This window comes from Heterocephalus glaber, unplaced genomic scaffold, assembly GCF_053883595.1.
Source record: "Heterocephalus glaber isolate CG9 unplaced genomic scaffold, H.glaber_assembly_v1.0 deba00001744, whole genome shotgun sequence".
Taxonomy (NCBI): domain Eukaryota; kingdom Metazoa; phylum Chordata; class Mammalia; order Rodentia; family Bathyergidae; genus Heterocephalus; species Heterocephalus glaber.
This window is the reverse complement of record NW_028258450.1, coordinates 5,473,059-5,489,014: the sequence shown is the minus strand read 5'-3', so window position 1 is coordinate 5,489,014 and position 15,956 is coordinate 5,473,059. Positions and strand designations below refer to the sequence as shown.

The following is a 15,956-nucleotide window of genomic DNA, read 5'->3' as shown; positions in this document are numbered from 1 at the left end:
TCCTATCTCAAAAAGGGGGTGGGTAGACGGGAGGGACTGGGACGTTTCCTGGTGCTGAGTTCAATGGTGTGTGTGCGTCTGTGTGCATACTGGGATCTCCTTGTTGGGTCTTTTTTCTGGTACCAGGCATTGCACTTGGGTCCTTGCGCTTGCAAGGCAGGCGGCAGTGGAACCACTGAGCTAAATCCCTGGCCCTTTGGTGGGTCTCTTCCAGGCCACTTGTCCTGGAGGCCTGTCCCCTAGGGCTGGCATGTGCTCAGTGGTAGAGCACTGGCCTAGCATGCTCAGCCCTGGATTAATCTCCAGTACAGCAAACAAAACCCCCAACCCCTTATGTCTGGAGGTAGCCAGTGCAGTGCTAGTGCATTTCTTCCTGAGCCTGAGGCCTGGGACCCATCACTCACTGGGCTCCAGGGGGTGGTGGTAGGACCTGCTTGTTCCCAGGTGTTTGCTCAGCAACTGCCCCCCACAGCTGCAGGGGAGGCAGGAGGCTCAGGCAAAGCCCAGAAGCAGGGGACCCTCCTACTAAAGCTGCAGCACAGGGCAGCTCCACCCTCCTCACTCACTTCCTCCCCAGAGCCGGGGTGTGGGGGCACAGGCAGCAGGAAGGAGCCAGGCTCATCCACTCAGACATCAGGCAAAGTGACAAGGGCCAAAAAAGGAGGTGGGAGGCAGCCGGCGGGACAGCCAGGCCACCTCATCCACACACCAGAGCCCCACTATGACAGATCCAAGCCTGGTCCATGGTAAGAGCCAAAATAACTTTATTCCCTTGGGGTGGGGGGTGTGGCCAGGTGACATCAGAACTTTTGGAACTGCTTCTTGGTGCCCGCGGCCTTGGTGACCTTGAGCACGTTGAAGCGCACTGTCTTGCTCAGCGGCCTGCACTCGCCCACCGTGACAATGTCGCCGATCTGGACATCCCTGAGGGAGGCAGGGGCAGAGCAGACCCTCAGGAGGGGTCACCTTCGGCCCTGGCCCAGGGCAGCCCCCCCCCATCCTCTCTGCCCATTCAGCTGCCCACCCTGTTCCCAAGCAATAATAAACCCAATCCCAGACTTGTGCCTGTTCACACTATGCTGAGCAACACAAAAAGCTACAAAAACGCTGGGATTTTCCAGGCTTGTCAACAGCATCACCCAGCCGACTGCCCCAGACTCACCTGAAGCAGGGGGACAGGTGCACAGACATGTTCTTGTGGCGCTTCTCGAAGCGATTGTATTTGCGGATGTAGTGGAGATAGTCGCGGCGGATGACAATGGTCCTCTGCATCTTCATCTTGGTCACCACGCCTGGTGGGGGGGGGACGACACACAATAAGATCATGGATCACAGGTAGTCTGGGGCATGTTGGGAATTAGAAGCACCCAAGCAGAGGTCCCCGAACTGTTTCCAGCATCAGCAATGCCAACTGGCTTTCTCGGCAGTGCCCATGGCAGGCTTCTGAAGACCATCGTGAGGAAAGACATCATCTGCCAGTGCCTGAGACCTCTTCCAGTAGTTCAGGTTTCCAGAGCCCTTCACTCACCAGACAGGATCCGGCCTCGGATAGAGACATTACCAGTGAAGGGGCATTTCTTGTCAATATACGTGCCCTCGATGGCCTGTCCGAAGAAAAAAAGCAGTGGAGTGAGCCATGGGCAAGCCGTTTGAGAACAGAACTGGGGGCGTGGCCCGAGGGATAGAAACTACAATTCCCAGCAGCCCCAGGGGCAGCCACTCAAGATGTGACCAAGGCAACTCTATTCCCACTCGGGCAGCCACAGGACAGCCTCTTTTTCTTCTGAGGTCCCTTCCTCACCTCTTTGGGGGTCTTGAAGCCCAGGCCGATGTTCTTGTAGTACCGAGGGAGCTTCTCCTTGCCAGTTTCTCCCAGCAGGACCCTCTTCTTGTTTTGGAAGATAGTCGGCTGCTTCTGGTAGGCACGCTCTGTCTACATGGATGGAGAAGGAAGATGGTGAGCTTGGAACAGGTCAATACCTGGTCTAGTAGTGTCCTTCCTCGAGGGCTCTAGGTCCACCCTCTAGAGCATTGAATCCCCAGACACCACCCCTACAGGCCCAGCGCCCCAGAAGCAATCTGTACCACACAACCACTCCAAATTTACGTGTAATCCGCAGATGGCCCTAAATCTAACCCAGGATTGTTCAATTCGTACGCTCCAACACATCTTCCTGGTACCTAAATTCATCCTTTAGGAATCACCCACAGAATTAAACCGTGAGGCTATAGAACCAAGACATTACCTACTAACCCTTAAATTTTAAGATTTAAATTAAATTTAAATATTAGAGCGTCCCAAAAGGCTTGAACTTTCATTAACGCATGAGCTCCCAGGGTACAGAAAGCGCTAATCTACGCTAACGCAAATGCACGCTGCTGCTGCCTGGTTACCCCCTAGCAGATCGGAGACGCCCAGGATGAATTCCAAACGGGGCGCAGTGTCCTGCCCTCCCGGACGCTCCCAGGAAGCTGGTGGCGGGCCTCGGACCCTGAGCCACAGCTCTGAGGACCCACCTGAATGTCCGCCATCTTCCCAGCCGGCTGAAAAAAAGAGAGCGACACTGGCGTGCAGATTTCCTTATCGACTGCGCAGGGGCTAGACAGGAAGTGACGAAAGGAGGCGGACGGGGGGACGGGCCAGGCTGTGGGAGGTTCTTTGGGCGTGACTTTGATCTACAGGTGGCACTAACCAACCACGCGTTGGGGGACTGCTAGGACGCAGCCATAATGGTGAAGGACTGAGAAGCGGGAAGCCGTGCACACTGTCACGCGAGATTTTGATCTACCTTTACCTCCCGGGAGCACTAGGTTAGGATGAGAGGCGTGGTTTATGTTATCGCGAGAGTTGTAGGGAGTTCTCCATATTTCTGCGGGGCGTTCGTTCACGTGGGATTTGGAGACCGCGTGGTGTTGTAGGTTGTCTTCGAACCCGAGGCGGTGGCGGCGGCCATCTTCCTGTGGGACAGGCACAAGGGTCTTCGGAGCACTACAGTGCTGCCATTGTTGTGAGGGGCGGGGTCTGCCCCCGAGATTTCAGAAGCTTGATGAAAATTGCTCTTCCCCTGTCCCATTTCGCTCCAGACTGTGACGAGGAGCGGCGGGATTCCAATGCTGTTTTTCTGCATACAAAGGCGCTTACTTTTCGCAAGGATGGAAATTCTGTGTACCTCTGCTGCCCAACACGCTGGCCGTTGGCACTTGAAATGTGGCTTTTGCGACTGAGGACCTTAAGTTTTAGTTTTAATTTTATTAGCTTTGAATTTAAATAGGCCCACTTGGCTAAATGTTGAACAACACAGATTTGTAATTACTCTTGCAGTGCTGGGGATTGAATCCAGGGCCCTCACACTGGGCTACATCCTCACCTCAGCTTTTTTCTTTTGAAACAGGGTCTTGCTTAGTTGCCCCACGCTGGTCTCCGGTTCAAACCTATGCCTCGTGTTTTTTGGTACCTGGGATCGAACTCGGAACCTTGCACCTGCGAGGCAGGCAGCGGAACCACTTGAGCTAACTTCCCCGGCCCTTGCCTCGTTTTTAAATGGATCTTGCTTTTGGAAGTATTAAATTGTACTGTTTAATATGTAGCTTTCTATTTTAAATTCGGGCAGCTCCCCTGAGCTGTCCGGCTGTGGCAGAGAAACTATTCATTTACTGAACACACCTGGGATGTGTCATCTGCTCTTTGGGTTACTTAAGTGACAGTTGCCCTGTGAACTGTAGCAAAATGCTCCGCACTCTGCACTGTTGTTTATATTGAGGCCAAAATACTTAAGTGTGGAATCCTGGCAGACAAAATCCCTACACCTTATCAGTGAAATACGGCCAGGGTCAGCCGCATGGGGCCTGACCCAAGAGTGAAGAAACCCCCTACCCAACATTCCCTAGGTGACTTAGTGGGGGAATCACTGTGGCAAACCCAACATGTCTATAGGTGAAATTCAATTAACACCCTCCATTCTATTATCTGATCAACTGCAAAGTCCCCAGGAGCCCTGGAGCCAGGTAGTGGGGACCCATTTAAAACCGTAGCAATCTCACACCAGGCTTGGTGGCACACGCCTGTAGTCCCAGCACTTGGGAGGCTGGAGGCAGGAGGATCACAAGTTTGAGGTCAGTCAAACTCAAACTTAAGTGAGCTCCAGGCCAGCCTTAATTACTGAGTAGTCTCAAAAAACAAAAAAATTGTGGCAATCCCATACTTTGCAGCAGGATTTGAGAAACTTTACCCAACTGGAATACAGCAGCCACACCAGGCCGTGTTTAAGATGTCCAAGCTGCACTGGAAAAGGCACATGAATGATGCCCACAAAACCCTTTTTGAAAGCAGATTCAGCTTATTCATAGAAAGACAGCCTGTTTAAGCCCCTTCCCTTGTGAAGGGCCAGTGTTCTCTGGGCCTGCCTCCACAGCACACATGCAAGGACGCCATGTTTCTTTAAAAATAATTTATTCATTTCTGGTGACAAAGAGGGAAGGGGCAAGGGCCAGGGCCAAAGTCCCTTACTGGCACACCCTCCCAGTCTGCGCACCTCTAGTTTTGGCCCAAGGTAGCAGGTACCCCTCCCATCCTGACAGCTGCAGAGTATGGCATTTGGCCACATGGGAAGAGGGGAAAGGCAGTGCCATCCCAGCAGTCTCAGCACTGCACCAGAGTAACGGTGCTTGTATATCATCACTTTTCTAAAGCTCTCTCCACAAGGAGGTCAGAAATTCCATCTGGACATGACTTAAAGCTCAGGAAACGACCTTGCACAGGGATAGACTACGGCACCTTCTTTTTCCCCAGCTCTCTAGGTCCCAGGTTGCTTGTGGCACCTGGACAGCCACCCCTGGGTCCCCCACATCCCAGGGTGGTGATGGAGGAAGGGCAGGCCAGGCCAAGCATGAGGCATAAACAGTCTTTATTGGGCTCAGACCAGGAGTCCGTGGGTCTTGAGGACCTCTGTGAACTTGCTGATTTTCTTTTCCACGTTCTTTTCAGCCTGTTTCCGTAGCCTCTGTAGGGACAAGGACAGCTGGTGGTTAGTGGCTGCTTCCCAGCTGGGTCTTAAAGAGTCCCCTGGGGGTCAAACCCCCAGCTGCCTAGTGCACCCTGGAGAAGCCCTGCCCTCACCATAATCTGTTTCTTCTTCCGGTAGTGGATCTTGGCCTTCTCCTTCCTTTTCTCCTCCAGGGTGGCTGTCACCGCCTGATACTTCCAGCCAACCTCATGAGCCAGGCGGCCCAGGTAGGCAAACTGCAGAGAGAATGAGACTTGAGGATGTGTGGGTGCGGTGGCACATACCTATAGTCCCAGCACTCACAGGAGGCAACTCTGTGACATCTCAATGTCAGACCTGGGTTCAATCCCTGGGCCTGGGCCACAAAGAAAATGTGGGGACACAACCCCCAACACCCAGAGCCTAAACTGGGGCCGCAGAATGAAGATTCCATCATGGGAGGGAACCGGAGAACTCTGCCCAGCCTAGAAGAGGCCACACCTGCCCTGTGTTCAGATCCCCCACCTGGCATCAGCTGAGCCTTTGGCATTATCGGCACTGCCCAGAGGCATCCGCAGACCATCGTGAGAAAAAGCCATCACCTGCCAGTTTGGGGACCTGAGCTCACTCCCAACCCCTAGACCCAGTGTAACCTGGAACTCACCTTCCTTGTAGGCTTCAGGCGGACCACCTTGAGGGCAGCAGGAACCACCATCCGCTTTTTCTGTGGACACAGAGGGACTCAGAGGGCTGGGGTGGGGACACAGGGGACAGAGGCAGCTGGGGCAGGCGTCTCAGTCAGTTTTCTTTTCACAAGGCTCAAACAATGTAGGTAATTGTGTAGCATCACTGACGCCAGAGAAGAACAAGTGCTGGTGGGGTGCAGGGGCAGGCTCACCTTGTCATAGGGTGGCGGGATCCCATCGAACACCTTGAGGCGGTCCAGGGCTGCCTGGCCTCGTTTGGTCTTGTGTGGCAGCATACCTGGGGGCAGAGGGGTGCAGGGTGCTCAGATGGGCTCGCAGGATGCCCACCTCCCCTCCAGGGCTGGCTCAGGCAGCCTCAGATGGTAGTGCATGTGGAGTCTTCTCATGGTCGGGAAACTCGAACAAGAGTGGGAGACATCCTCATCACTGGCCAACAGCCCCGACACCCCACCCCTCGTCCAGCTCACCTCGCACGGTCCGCCAGAAGATGCGGCTGGGGGCCCGGAAGTGGTAGGGGCCGCGGGACGGGTTGGTGTTCATCCGCTTGCGGAGGAAGGCCAGGTACTTTACTGGGGGGAGAGCACAGGACGCCTGCCTGGTCTGTCAGACCTGACAGCCCCCAGGTGACCAGAGCCCCAGGCTCTGTTCCTGCCTCCAGAATGAGAAGCCTCAGCACCCATGAGGAGACCCTTTCCAGGGCTCATCCCGGGCTCTAACTTACACTTGTTTCTGTAGAAGTTGCCAGAAATGTTGATGCCCTCGCAGCGCACAACCACCACCTTCCGGCCTAGTGGGAATAGAGAGGTATTGGAGAGGAGCAGGGGGATGTCCCCTGTGCACAAAGGACCACTGAAGCCCTGACCACAGGCCAGTCTCCTGCTCAAGTCACACAGCAGTGGCTGGCACTCATCCCAAATCACTTCTGAGCTGGTGTCCCCAGCTGGCAGGTCTCAGAGCGGTGCATGGGGTTGATCTCAGGGTCGTGAGACTCAAACGAAAGATGGTGATTGTTGCTCATCACTGACCTCCAGGAGGAACTAAAGACAGGGAGAAGTGGAAAAAAAACTTACCCAGCAGAACCTGCTTGGCCACGATGGCCGCCAGACGGCCCAGGAGATGGCCTCGGCCATCCAGCACCAGGACCTGTGAGAGACGTGGTGAGAGGCGTTAAGAGAATGACAGCTGGACCGGCCCCAGCCGGGCCACATTCCACCAGGTGCTTCCTGGTAGACTCAAAGATCACTTACAGCTAAGGCAACTGGCACCAAGAATGCAAAGAATGACCCGGTGTTAGTGAGCTAAGATACCAGTAACTCATGGCTCAGGTGCTTGAAAGGGGAAAAGGTATATCCTGAATGTATTTCGCACAGTGCAAGGGTGATAGGATTTGACCCAACTGTATAAATGCCGTCCCCAATCATCCAGCTACAAAAACCAGTTACCTGTATCACAAATCACAGGATTTCTTCTGACGTATAAAAATGTTTTTACCAGAATCTTGTTTTGGTTTCTTCAGATAGGATCTTGCCATGCTGCCCAAGCCAGCTCACACCTGGGGTCAAGTGCCTCCTGCCTCAGTTTCCCCAGTAGCTGGACTACAGATAAACCTCACCACATCTACCACGCCTAACAATTTCTTAAGTAGGAAGACAGCTTTGGGTGGGATAAGGTGAGGGAGATTAGTCAAAAGCCCAGGCTGGTTCTAGGTGCTGGGGAAAACTGCAGAAGGGGATCCTCAGCAGCCTCACCCAAAACAGAAGTTCACACTGTGACTTGGGAATGTATACTGTAACAATGTAAGTACATATAACATGGTGACTTTATGATTGAGGGCAGCACAGAAAGGTACAAAATCTGAAACCAGACCTTCTGACAAGACCTTAGCCAAAAATCTGCTCTCCATGGTTCCAGTTTATCACCTCTAAAATAAGACTGGCACCTGAAATACGCAACTATCTGAAAGCAAACGACAGCAACACATGCTAGTAGTTCTGCCACCCACCTAGGTCTGCCTCGATGTTGTGGCCCCACCCCACAAGGAAACAAAGGAAAACCTTTCCAGAGCCACCCTCCCCCTCAGTGTACGCCAAGAGACAGGTGGGTTAAGGCTAAGCCTGTTTCGCGGCGGCCTTGGGCTGGTTTGAAGTCTCACAGCCCTCCTCTTCCAGGAGCAACGGGCCTTCAAGGCATGCACCAACCCCAGGGCCACCCATTCCCGCACACCCAGGGACAGCTTCCTCGACCCACTGAAGCGGCTCTTAAATTAAAATACCAGGCACTGTAGGGAACCCTGACCAGCGCTCCCACATTAAGCTGAAGCTCCTGGGTCCATTGTGGGCAGTTGTCGGCGCCACGAGGCCAGCCGCACTTTTTTCGCTTTGTCGCCATCGCTGGGGTCACGTAAGACACAACTCATCTTGCCGTGACCCGAACTGCAGGCCCGACACACCGAAATCCAGGTGTAAAAGCCACTAATTCTTCCTGTGCTGCCATTCCTACTATTACCTTTCAACTCGGGAAGGAATACGATGCAGCAATTTAAGTCCGCCCTAGACCTAAACACAGACACCACGGTTTCTCCTGTGCCCACGTTACATATTTCCCTCACGTCAAGCATTCCTATTTCGCTTTAGTGTCGTCCATAAGCTTCACAACACACATACGAGGGAAAAGAAGACCCAACTCCGCTCCCGCCCAGATCCCACAAGACCCCACGCCGCTCCGACCCGCACAGAGCCCGAACCTGCCCCTCCGCCATCTTCGGCAGCCGCCTGGGAAAGGAGGAAATGTTGGCGCAGGGTTTCTTATCCCTTGCTTCAGGGGCGGAGGAAGTGACGCAACCCGGGCTGCACGGATACTCTTCTGTCCTTTGATTGGCCAAAGTGCTTCACACACGTGTAGAGACACCCACTAGAAGGCGGGCTTTATTCGTAACTGTCCAATCCGAGGAGCGAACCTTGGCAGCCATGGCTGTGAGGGGCGAGGGATCATGTGGGTCAAGGGGCGGCTCTGCTGGGGCGGGGCCGTCCAGCCTTGGACGCCATATTTTTGAGGGGCCGCTAATCTACTCCTCTTGGTCTGTCCGCCACATTTGTGAGGGAAAGTGCCATAACTCCCTCTATCTACTGAAGGTTGCAGTATACGTGGTGGCCCGCAGGGGGCGAGCCGACCTGCCTGGCCCGCGTCAGTCTTGGCTTGGAGGTTCAGATACCCTGGGTCATTGAGCCCTGGACAAACCCCGACCTCAGCCAGGAAACAGGCAGAGGAGGCAGTCTTCGTGAAGTGTGGGGACGGATCCGGGAGCGACTCCTGCAGGCCTGGCTGCGACATCTGCTGAGGCTCCCCTAAGGAAGGTCTCGCTTTCTAGACTCGTGGGTTTTGTTTGAGACAAGATCTCGCTGTGTAGTTCAGGCTGGCCACAAACTCACTGCGATCCTCCTGTCTCAGCCTCCCGAGTGCCGAGATTACAAGCGTGGACCACCACACCTGGCCTGCATTCTTCTGTCTCCTGCTTGGGATGCTCTCCCTGCCCTTCACCCTCACTCTTCTAAAATCTGGCTGTTCTCAGGCCCGTGCTCTTTGGCTCAGGAGTCGTTTCCTCCAGACCCTCTCTGGTATCTCCAAACCTGGGTGAGACTCTTCCTAGGCCTCCCGATGCTGCCTCCATAAGGGCGTGGCAGCCCATTCCTTGGCTCTTTGACCCCAGCTCTGTATCTTCTTTCTCAAAGGCCCAGATCCCTGCTGGATGTGGTGGAGCATGCCTGTAATCCCAGCATTCAGGAGGGAGGCTGAGGCAGGATGATTGCCTTGAATTTGAGCCCAGTCGGGGTTAAATACTGAGTTCAAGGCCAGCCTGAACTGCATGCACAGTGCAACCCTATCTCAAACAAACAACAACAAAAAGGAAAACCAAAGGAAAAAACTGATCCTATGCGGAATCAGGCTGTTTCTCCTTCAGATCTGGGTTCTGGCATTGCCCAGTGCTGGCCCTGGGCCCCAGAGGTCCTCAGAAAACAGGAACTGAAGCCCGGCCTGGTGGTGCAGCCCTGTAATCCCAACGATTGAGAGGCTGAGACAGGGGGATCCAAAGTTCCAGGCCAGTCTGGGCTGTATCACATGACCCTGTCTCAAACAAAAACAAAAGAAAGAAAGAAAAAGAAAGGAAAGAAAGAAGAAAGAACTGAAGAAAACACTGCGTTAACTGAAAAACCAAAGGCTAAACGGCTCCGTCCATGCCCTGTCCCTTCCACAGACAGGCCGGCCAGAGCTGGTAGAAAAGAACGATTTATGTACAGGTTTCTGAGGACAAGGGCTTTGTACAGTGTGGGGTGAGTGGGGCCAGGGCTGTGTCCTGGCGTTGCCTCCGTCCTGGGAAGAGCGCCAGGGCGGCAGCAGTGACAAGCAAGGCACCAGCCTGCAGCCAACTTCCGCTGTGCTCTGGTGTCCTCTGGCAGGTGACTCCGCTACCCAGGCCTCAGCGTCCTTCTCTGTGAATAGGATGACAAATGTGTCCACCTCGCTGGGTCGTTCTCGGGTCAGCAGGGGAGGACAGGGAGAGCACATAGCTTGGCGCAGCCAGTGCTCACTGCTAGGGTGGCTGTCCAGTCACCTCTACCGTCGAGCTGTTCACCCTCCAGTAGGGAAGCCCCTGCCACCGTGACTCCTGAGCCCCTGAAATGGGGCCAGTGTAACTGAGGAGCTGAGTTTTTAATTTCACCTAATTCTAATTTTGCTTGGCGTGATGGTGCACACCTATAATCACAGCATGTACTTGGGAGGCTGAGGCAGGAGGATCGCTATGTGTTCAAGGCCAGCCTGAACCACATAGCAAGACCTTCTCTCAAAAATAATAATATAGCCAGGGATTTAGCTCAATGGTTCTGCCGCCTGCCTCACAAGCCCAAGGTCCTGAGTTCAATCTCCAGTACCAAAAAAAAAATACTGGTAAAGGTACAAGATCCCAATGATAGGGCCGGGGATTTAGCTCAGTGGTTTTGCCGTCTGCTGCGCAAGCGCAAGGATCCAAGTTCGATCCCCGGTACCAAAAAAAAAAAAAAAAGATCCCAATGATGAATGTAACTGTCTTGTATACGTAAAATGTTGTTGATCGTTTTTTTTTTTTTCAGTTCAGTGGTTCTGTTGCCCGCCTTGCAAGTTTAAGGTCCTGAGTTTGATCCCTGGTACCAAAAAAAAAAAAATACAGATTTGGTGTTTCTGATAAAAATGTTTTCTTCCTGGGAGGCTGAGGCAAGAGTTTGAAGTCAGCCTAGACTACATAGTGAGACCTATCTCAAAAACAAAACAAAACAAAAAAGTGTTATTTGAAGTGGAATGTGGTGGCACATGCCTATAATCTCAGCACTCAGGAGGCCAAGGCAGGAGGATCTCAGCAAGTTCCAGCCCACCCTGAAACAATGAAGGCCTGTCTTGGGCGGGAGAGTGCCATTTGGGGCTGGGGAAGTAGCTCAGTGGCAGAACACTTGCCTGGCACATGTGAGGCCCTCATAATAAAAAAAGCAAAACAAAACAAAACAGCCTGGTGTTAAATATTGGTGGTCCCTTACAAGCTGTGTGGCTTGTGTAAATGATTCGCCTTTCTATCCCTCGGCTTCCGTATGTGGAGCAGGGATGATGATGGAGCCACTTTTTTTTCCAGTATTGGGGATTGAACTCAGAACCTTGTGCTTGCAAGGCAGGCGCAGCACTGCTGAGCTAAATCCCAGGCCCCAATGCGCCACTTTTCAATGGAGTGATCATCCGTGGAGAGCTGCAGCACCAGACTGTGTCCCCAGGTGTGCCCTGTGCCAGTGACCAGGGAGACCTGTTCCTGTTAAAGCCGCTGGACCTAGGGACCCACAGGGTCTCCTGTCCTCACCCCTCCCAGTTTCCAGCTGCTCCTTCTTCCAGGACCCCCACGCTCCTTGCTCTCCAGCGCTGGCTGACTTTGGGGCTCCCTGAGCTTGGGCAGCTGAGGCCTGAGCAAAGCCGCCCCCTTCATTTGTTCTGTTTTATTTTTTTCTCCAGGCACTGGGGACAGAGGGCCTTTCCACTCAGTTACATTCCCAGACCCTTTTATTTGAAGGCAGGGTCCCTCTCCAAGTCACTAAATGGCCCAGGCTGGGCTTGTGATCCTCCTGCCTCAGCTTCCCGAGTGCGAGTGTCGCAGGCGTGCAGCACCACGGCAGGACCTTGTTCTAGTCCTGCGGTGTCTTTCTGCCCCTCCACTGCTCACCGACCTCCCTCCTCCCTACCTCCCCAGCCCAGCCGAGGCTGAAGCGCCCAGAGGACTCACCAGGACCAGGTGCTGGGCAGCTCAGCTCTGCAGGAGCGGGACGTCCTGGGGGCTGCAGGGAGGGGGCACCTGCGGCCCCCGCGGGGTCAGGCCAGGGGCGGGGCCTCCAGCTCCAGCCCCTCCCCGCCCCCACCCCGCGGGCTCACCGGCTCCTGGGGGCCTGGCGCCCTGCACCTTGATCGCGGCCTCCGCTGCCAACACCAGACGGAGGCGAGCAGCAGCAGGAGGGCGGCGGGCAGCAGCAGCAGCAACAGCAGGAGCAGGGAGTGGGATGGCGGGGTGGGCAGCTCTGTTGCCTCCAAAGCCCCGGGACTCCTTGGGGGCAATGGAGTGGAGGGGTCTGTGGAGAGAGAGGAGAGGAGGGGCTGCCTGGCACTGGCTGTGTGACTGGGAGGGGAGGGCAGCCTCTCCAGGCCTCAGGTTCTTCATCCCCAGTAAGAGAAGGACAAGAGGGGCCAGGGATTTAGCTCCGTGGTTTCGCCGCCTGCTGCGCAAGCGCAAGGACCCGAGTTCGATCCCGGGACCAAAAAAAAAAAAAAGGACAAGAAGCCCCGGTGTGGTAGTGCACGGCTGTCGTCCCAGCACTTGGGAGGCTTAGGCAGGAGGATCTCTGTGAGTTTGAGGCCAGCCTGGGCTACATAGTGAGTACAAGCTCAGCCTGCACTACATAGTGAGACCCTGTCTCAAAACAAACAACATGAAAAACCATGACAACGGTGATAGAATATTTCCATATTCTAACTACAATATTCTATGTAGAATTTCTACCTAGAATATATACATATATTTATATTCAGATATAACTGATCCTCCCAAACAAAATATCTACTCATTTCCTACCACTCGGTTCATTTACAAGATTAATTCCATTACCTTGGTCACAAAAAAAAGCTTTCATAAACCCAAAAAGTTGAGTTTTCACAGACATTGTCTTTCATCATATTCCAATAAAATTACTTCATTTTGATGCTATAGTACCGGGCCATCCAGAATAGCAGCCATTTGTCCCATGTGGCTGTGGAATTCCTGACCTGTGGCAAGTTTGCTTAAAATGTACTGTAGAGCCAGGCGTGGTGGCACACACACGTAATCCCAGCATTCCAGGAGGCTGAGGCAGGAGGATCACAAATTCAAACCCAGCCTGAGAAACTTAGCGAGCCTCGGTCTCAGAGTGAGACACAAGGAGGAGGGAGTTGGGGGCTGAGGGGACCGGGCAGGTGGCTGGCAGGAGGCTGGGGCTGTTACCGGGCTGGCACCGGAGCTCCAGGCACTGAGAGAAGTTCCTGTGGGTGATCCAGGGCTTCATGGCCTCCAGCTGAGCCACAGTGTCCTGCAGGAGGTGGGAGATGTTGGTCTGGACGAAGCGGAGGCAGCTGGGGAGGGGCTGAGGGCAGGGGGAGAGGTCATCACCATGTCACCTGAGGGCAGGCCCCTGCTCCCTGGTGGTGGTGCAGAGAAGCCCTGAGCAGTGCCCTTCCTCGGGGCCCAAGGAATTTTTGCCCCAGGAGGGGGCCCAGACCCTTCACCCTCTTCCGAGCCTGGAGATGTGTTGTCCCCCAGCAACAGTGTACCCAGGGACTTCAGCGAGTGGGGTTCCAGCTCTGCCTCCCTTGGGAACCTAAAGGACACCGGGGAGACCCAGGAGAGCTTCTCTACCAAGCCAGGGACAGCATCCCCTCACTGGTCCCTAAGTTCAAGACTGACCTGGAAGGCACATGAGGTGACAAAGTGAATCTCCGTGTCGACAGTCTCCAGGAGCTCTCGAATCTTTAACCCAGCCACCGTCTTGAGCCGCTCCATCCAGCGCTGGGCCAGGACCAGGTGCCAGAGCTTCGCACAGAACTGCTCCTGGGGAGAGAGCCGGGCCCCAGTTAGGGGGAGAGGAGAGGCTCTGGGTCTGAGGGAGGAGGCTGGGCCTGGACCCCCGGCTCTGAGGGAGGAGGCTGGACCCAGATCCCAGGTGGGCAGTGGTGACTGTCCCCACTAGCCTGGTCCCGCAGGTGCTGTCTCTGCAGTCCGCTTCCCACCTCCATCCCAGGCCCTGCCCATGTGTGACTCACGTCCTGCAGGTTGGCGGCCACAGTGACTGGATAATCCTTGAGCAGGTAGTCAGACTGCAGGCGAAAGCAGGGTCAGGCCTGGCTCAGAACTGAGGTAACCAGAACTATGGAGTCTCAGAAATGGAGGCAGAGACTGAGAGAGGGGTGGGGAGGTCCTGGGAGAGGTGACAGAAGACTCAGCACCAATCCCCAAACCCTGGCCTCACTGGGGTGGCAGGAGCAGGCGGGGCAGGGCTGCTCACCAGTGTGCTGAATTTGATTTTGAAGTCGGAGGAGATGGGGTTGTGGGAGAAAGAGCAGCTGGAGGTCCCGTGCAAGCGGGGGCTCAGCAGCAGGAGCAGTAGGAGCAGCAGCAGGGGGCACTGTGGGGACCCGGCCGTTAGCATCCCGCTCCCCACCTGGCCCCCCATGGTGCGTCTCCCAGGCCCTGCTCTCCCCATAGGGCTGGGAGTCTCAGTCCTTCTGTCTCCTCAGGCCTCTGTCTCTGCTCCAACTCTCCTGCTTCATCTGGCCCTGCCCCAGCTCTCCTCTCCCTACCGCATGTCCCCCACTACTGTCTGCACCAGACTTCTGTTTGTTTTGTTTTGGGGTCAGGGTCTCCCTGTGTAGTTCAGGCTGGCTTTGAACTCACTATGTAGCCCAGGCTGGCCTCGAATTCAAGGCAACCCTCCTGCTTCAGCCTCCCAGAGTACTGGGATCACAGGTGTGCGCCACCACGCCCGGCTGCACCCAACTTCTGCCTGCTTTCTCCATTGTCCACCTGCCCACCTCTGTCCACCTCGGTCCACCTCCCTCACCTGGCTCCCCTCCCACCTCCGCTCTCAGCCCCGCCCAACCTGAAGTCGCGCCCCCTCCGGTCCCCCAGGTGTACACACCGATGGTCTCCAGGCTGGCGCCAGCACTGTCATCGCGGCCCGGGGCCCCTCATGCCTGTGGCCGGGTCTTGGAGGGGACGGAAGAGCTGCTCTCGGACAGGCGCCCTGCGGCCCCCTCCCCGCCCTCCCTCTGGCCTCCCCGCCCCTGCCGCGCGCCCTTGATGTGGCTGGGTTTCCGCCCCCCGCAGCCCCCGGCTTCCTGCGTGAGCCCCAGTTACGGCGAAAGCTCATCTCCCCTTCCAAGAACCGGCGTCCGCCCCAGGCGGCTCCCGGCCCCCAGCCCCTGCACCCCGGCCCGGGAGCGGCGACCCCGGCGCCGCCCTTCGGGCACCCGGAGTCCCATTTCCCTCACGCACCAGGCTCTCCCCAGCTGGGTGTGGAAGGGCCGAGCTGGGTGACAGCCAGGGACCGAAAGCGAAAGGGAATTTGGGGGGAGACGGCGAGCTGGGGTGAAATCGGGCAGTGGCGGAGGGCGCCCCCTCGCGGGGAGAGCGGCGCCTCGCGGGTCTCGGCCTGGACGGCGCGCGCCGAGGTTGCGAGCGGGGTCGCCAGACGCGTGGGGCCCGGAGCGTGGCCGCCCCCCGGCGAGGGCGCCCGGGCGTCGCTCTGCCCTTCGCTGCCCGCTGGCCGTCCAGTCCCCAACAGGTCGGTCGGCTCCACCTTTGAGATGTGTCCAGAACTCGATTCTCCAAATCTCCACCGATTCTCTACACCCCAGCCGCCACCGTCCTGGTCCTGCCCCCACCGGTCTTTCAGGAGCTCCCCAGCAGTCGCCTCCTCGCTGGGCGCCTGCCTCAACCCTGACCCCCACGCGCAGCTCATGTTCCTCCCGTGGCGCCCACCTCACTGGGTATAAAATTCCCAGTCCTCCTTGTGGTCCACATGGGCCTGCAGGATGCGCTGTCGTCCCTCACCTCCTGTCCTTCTAGCCAGCCCCACCCTGGCCCTCCTTGCTGAGTCTGAGGTGAGCATATTCCAGCCCCAGGGCCTTTGCACCTGAGGGTTGCACACCTTGCCCCCAGGTACCCACAAAAGCAGCC

At 55.9% G+C, this 15,956-nt stretch overlaps 3 protein-coding genes, 1 long non-coding RNA gene and 5 other non-coding genes across 25 annotated transcripts; 1 reads left to right on the top strand and 8 right to left on the bottom strand.

The window, feature by feature from the left end:
- Positions 1-747: 747 nt before the first annotated feature.
- Rps11 (ribosomal protein S11) lies at positions 748-2,755 on the bottom strand. Its single transcript, XM_004866922.3, has 5 exons — positions 2,518-2,755; positions 1,802-1,933; positions 1,529-1,604; positions 1,163-1,292; positions 748-924 (listed from the first exon to the last, which is right to left on the bottom strand). Exons 1-5 carry the CDS (start codon positions 2,530-2,532, stop codon positions 801-803), a joined length of 477 nt encoding a protein of 158 aa, XP_004866979.1. The 5' UTR covers positions 2,533-2,755; the 3' UTR covers positions 748-800.
- On the bottom strand, positions 1,390-1,477 carry LOC147821382 (small nucleolar RNA SNORD35). Its single transcript, XR_015447228.1, has one exon. It is a non-coding gene; the product is annotated as a small nucleolar RNA SNORD35 (small nucleolar RNA).
- Positions 1,834-3,581, top strand: LOC147821381 (uncharacterized). The gene is made up of 2 exons (XR_015447184.1): positions 1,834-1,972; positions 3,393-3,581. It is a non-coding gene; the product is annotated as an uncharacterized LOC147821381 (long non-coding RNA).
- A 1,306-nt stretch (positions 3,582-4,887) lies between these two features.
- Positions 4,888-8,539, bottom strand: Rpl13a (ribosomal protein L13a). Of its 4 annotated transcripts, none has more exons than XM_004866919.4 (8): positions 8,433-8,539; positions 6,760-6,832; positions 6,411-6,476; positions 6,157-6,258; positions 5,881-5,966; positions 5,647-5,706; positions 5,117-5,239; positions 4,888-5,000 (listed from the first exon to the last, which is right to left on the bottom strand). In XM_004866919.4, exons 1-8 carry the CDS (start codon positions 8,445-8,447, stop codon positions 4,914-4,916), a joined length of 612 nt encoding a protein of 203 aa, XP_004866976.1. In that variant the 5' UTR covers positions 8,448-8,539; the 3' UTR covers positions 4,888-4,913. The 4 variants fall into 4 exon arrangements, with proteins under 4 accessions (XP_004866976.1, XP_087056852.1, XP_087056851.1 ...); XM_087200726.1 differs by having other exon boundaries at positions 7,132-8,469; XM_087200725.1 differs by lacking the exon at positions 8,433-8,539 and adding an exon at positions 7,132-7,154 and having other exon boundaries at positions 6,157-6,280.
- LOC147821380 (small nucleolar RNA SNORD35) lies at positions 5,505-5,589 on the bottom strand. Its single transcript, XR_015447229.1, has one exon. It is a non-coding gene; the product is annotated as a small nucleolar RNA SNORD35 (small nucleolar RNA).
- LOC147821379 (small nucleolar RNA SNORD34) lies at positions 5,770-5,840 on the bottom strand. Its single transcript, XR_015447227.1, has one exon. It is a non-coding gene; the product is annotated as a small nucleolar RNA SNORD34 (small nucleolar RNA).
- Positions 6,039-6,123, bottom strand: LOC147821378 (small nucleolar RNA Z195/SNORD33/SNORD32 family). The gene has a single exon (XR_015447237.1). It is a non-coding gene; the product is annotated as a small nucleolar RNA Z195/SNORD33/SNORD32 family (small nucleolar RNA).
- LOC147821377 (small nucleolar RNA Z195/SNORD33/SNORD32 family) lies at positions 6,634-6,717 on the bottom strand. Its single transcript, XR_015447238.1, has one exon. It is a non-coding gene; the product is annotated as a small nucleolar RNA Z195/SNORD33/SNORD32 family (small nucleolar RNA).
- A 1,265-nt stretch (positions 8,540-9,804) lies between the features above and the next one.
- On the bottom strand, positions 9,805-15,375 carry Flt3lg (fms related receptor tyrosine kinase 3 ligand). 14 transcript variants are annotated; one of them, XM_087200721.1, is made up of 9 exons: positions 15,273-15,294; positions 14,917-14,983; positions 14,284-14,403; positions 13,970-14,095; positions 13,686-13,829; positions 13,227-13,311; positions 12,128-12,321; positions 11,982-12,050; positions 9,805-10,176 (listed from the first exon to the last, which is right to left on the bottom strand). In XM_087200721.1, exons 4-9 carry the CDS (start codon positions 14,028-14,030, stop codon positions 9,887-9,889), a joined length of 843 nt encoding a protein of 280 aa, XP_087056847.1. In that variant the 5' UTR covers positions 14,031-14,095; positions 14,284-14,403; positions 14,917-14,983; positions 15,273-15,294; the 3' UTR covers positions 9,805-9,886. The 14 variants fall into 14 exon arrangements, with proteins under 14 accessions (XP_087056847.1, XP_087056845.1, XP_004866981.1 ...); XM_004866924.3 differs by having other exon boundaries at positions 9,956-10,176; positions 13,227-13,365; positions 15,273-15,375; XM_087200722.1 differs by having other exon boundaries at positions 9,956-10,176; positions 13,227-13,365; positions 14,042-14,095; positions 15,273-15,375.
- Between the last annotated feature and the right edge of the window lie 581 nt (positions 15,376-15,956).

What these genes read in the sequence shown, in the direction of transcription:
- Rps11 (XM_004866922.3), bottom strand. An exon ending in GCTTCAAGACCCCCAAAGAG is followed by an intron (nt 1,605 to 1,801) that starts GTGAGGAAGGGA and finishes TTCTTCGGACAG; the next exon opens with GCCATCGAGGGCACGTATAT. An exon ending in CCGAGGCCGGATCCTGTCTG is followed by an intron (nt 1,293 to 1,528) that starts GTGAGTGAAGGG and finishes CCCCCCCACCAG; the next exon opens with GCGTGGTGACCAAGATGAAG.
- Rpl13a (XM_004866919.4), bottom strand. An exon ending in GGCCAAGCAGGTTCTGCTGG is followed by an intron (nt 6,477 to 6,759) that starts GTAAGTTTTTTT and finishes TATTCCCACTAG; the next exon opens with GCCGGAAGGTGGTGGTTGTG. An exon ending in GCCTGAAGCCTACAAGGAAG is followed by an intron (nt 5,240 to 5,646) that starts GTGAGTTCCAGG and finishes TTCTCTCTGCAG; the next exon opens with TTTGCCTACCTGGGCCGCCT.
- Flt3lg (XM_013066295.3), bottom strand. Translation starts at nt 15,147, where the DNA reads ATGAGCTTTCGCCGTAACTGGGGCTCACGCAGGAAGCCGGGGGCTGCG. An exon ending in AAATCAAATTCAGCACACTG is followed by an intron (nt 14,096 to 14,283) that starts GTGAGCAGCCCT and finishes TTTCGCCTGCAG; the next exon opens with TCTGACTACCTGCTCAAGGA. An exon ending in TCACCTCATGTGCCTTCCAG is followed by an intron (nt 13,366 to 13,685) that starts GTCAGTCTTGAA and finishes CCCTGCCCTCAG; the next exon opens with CCCCTCCCCAGCTGCCTCCG.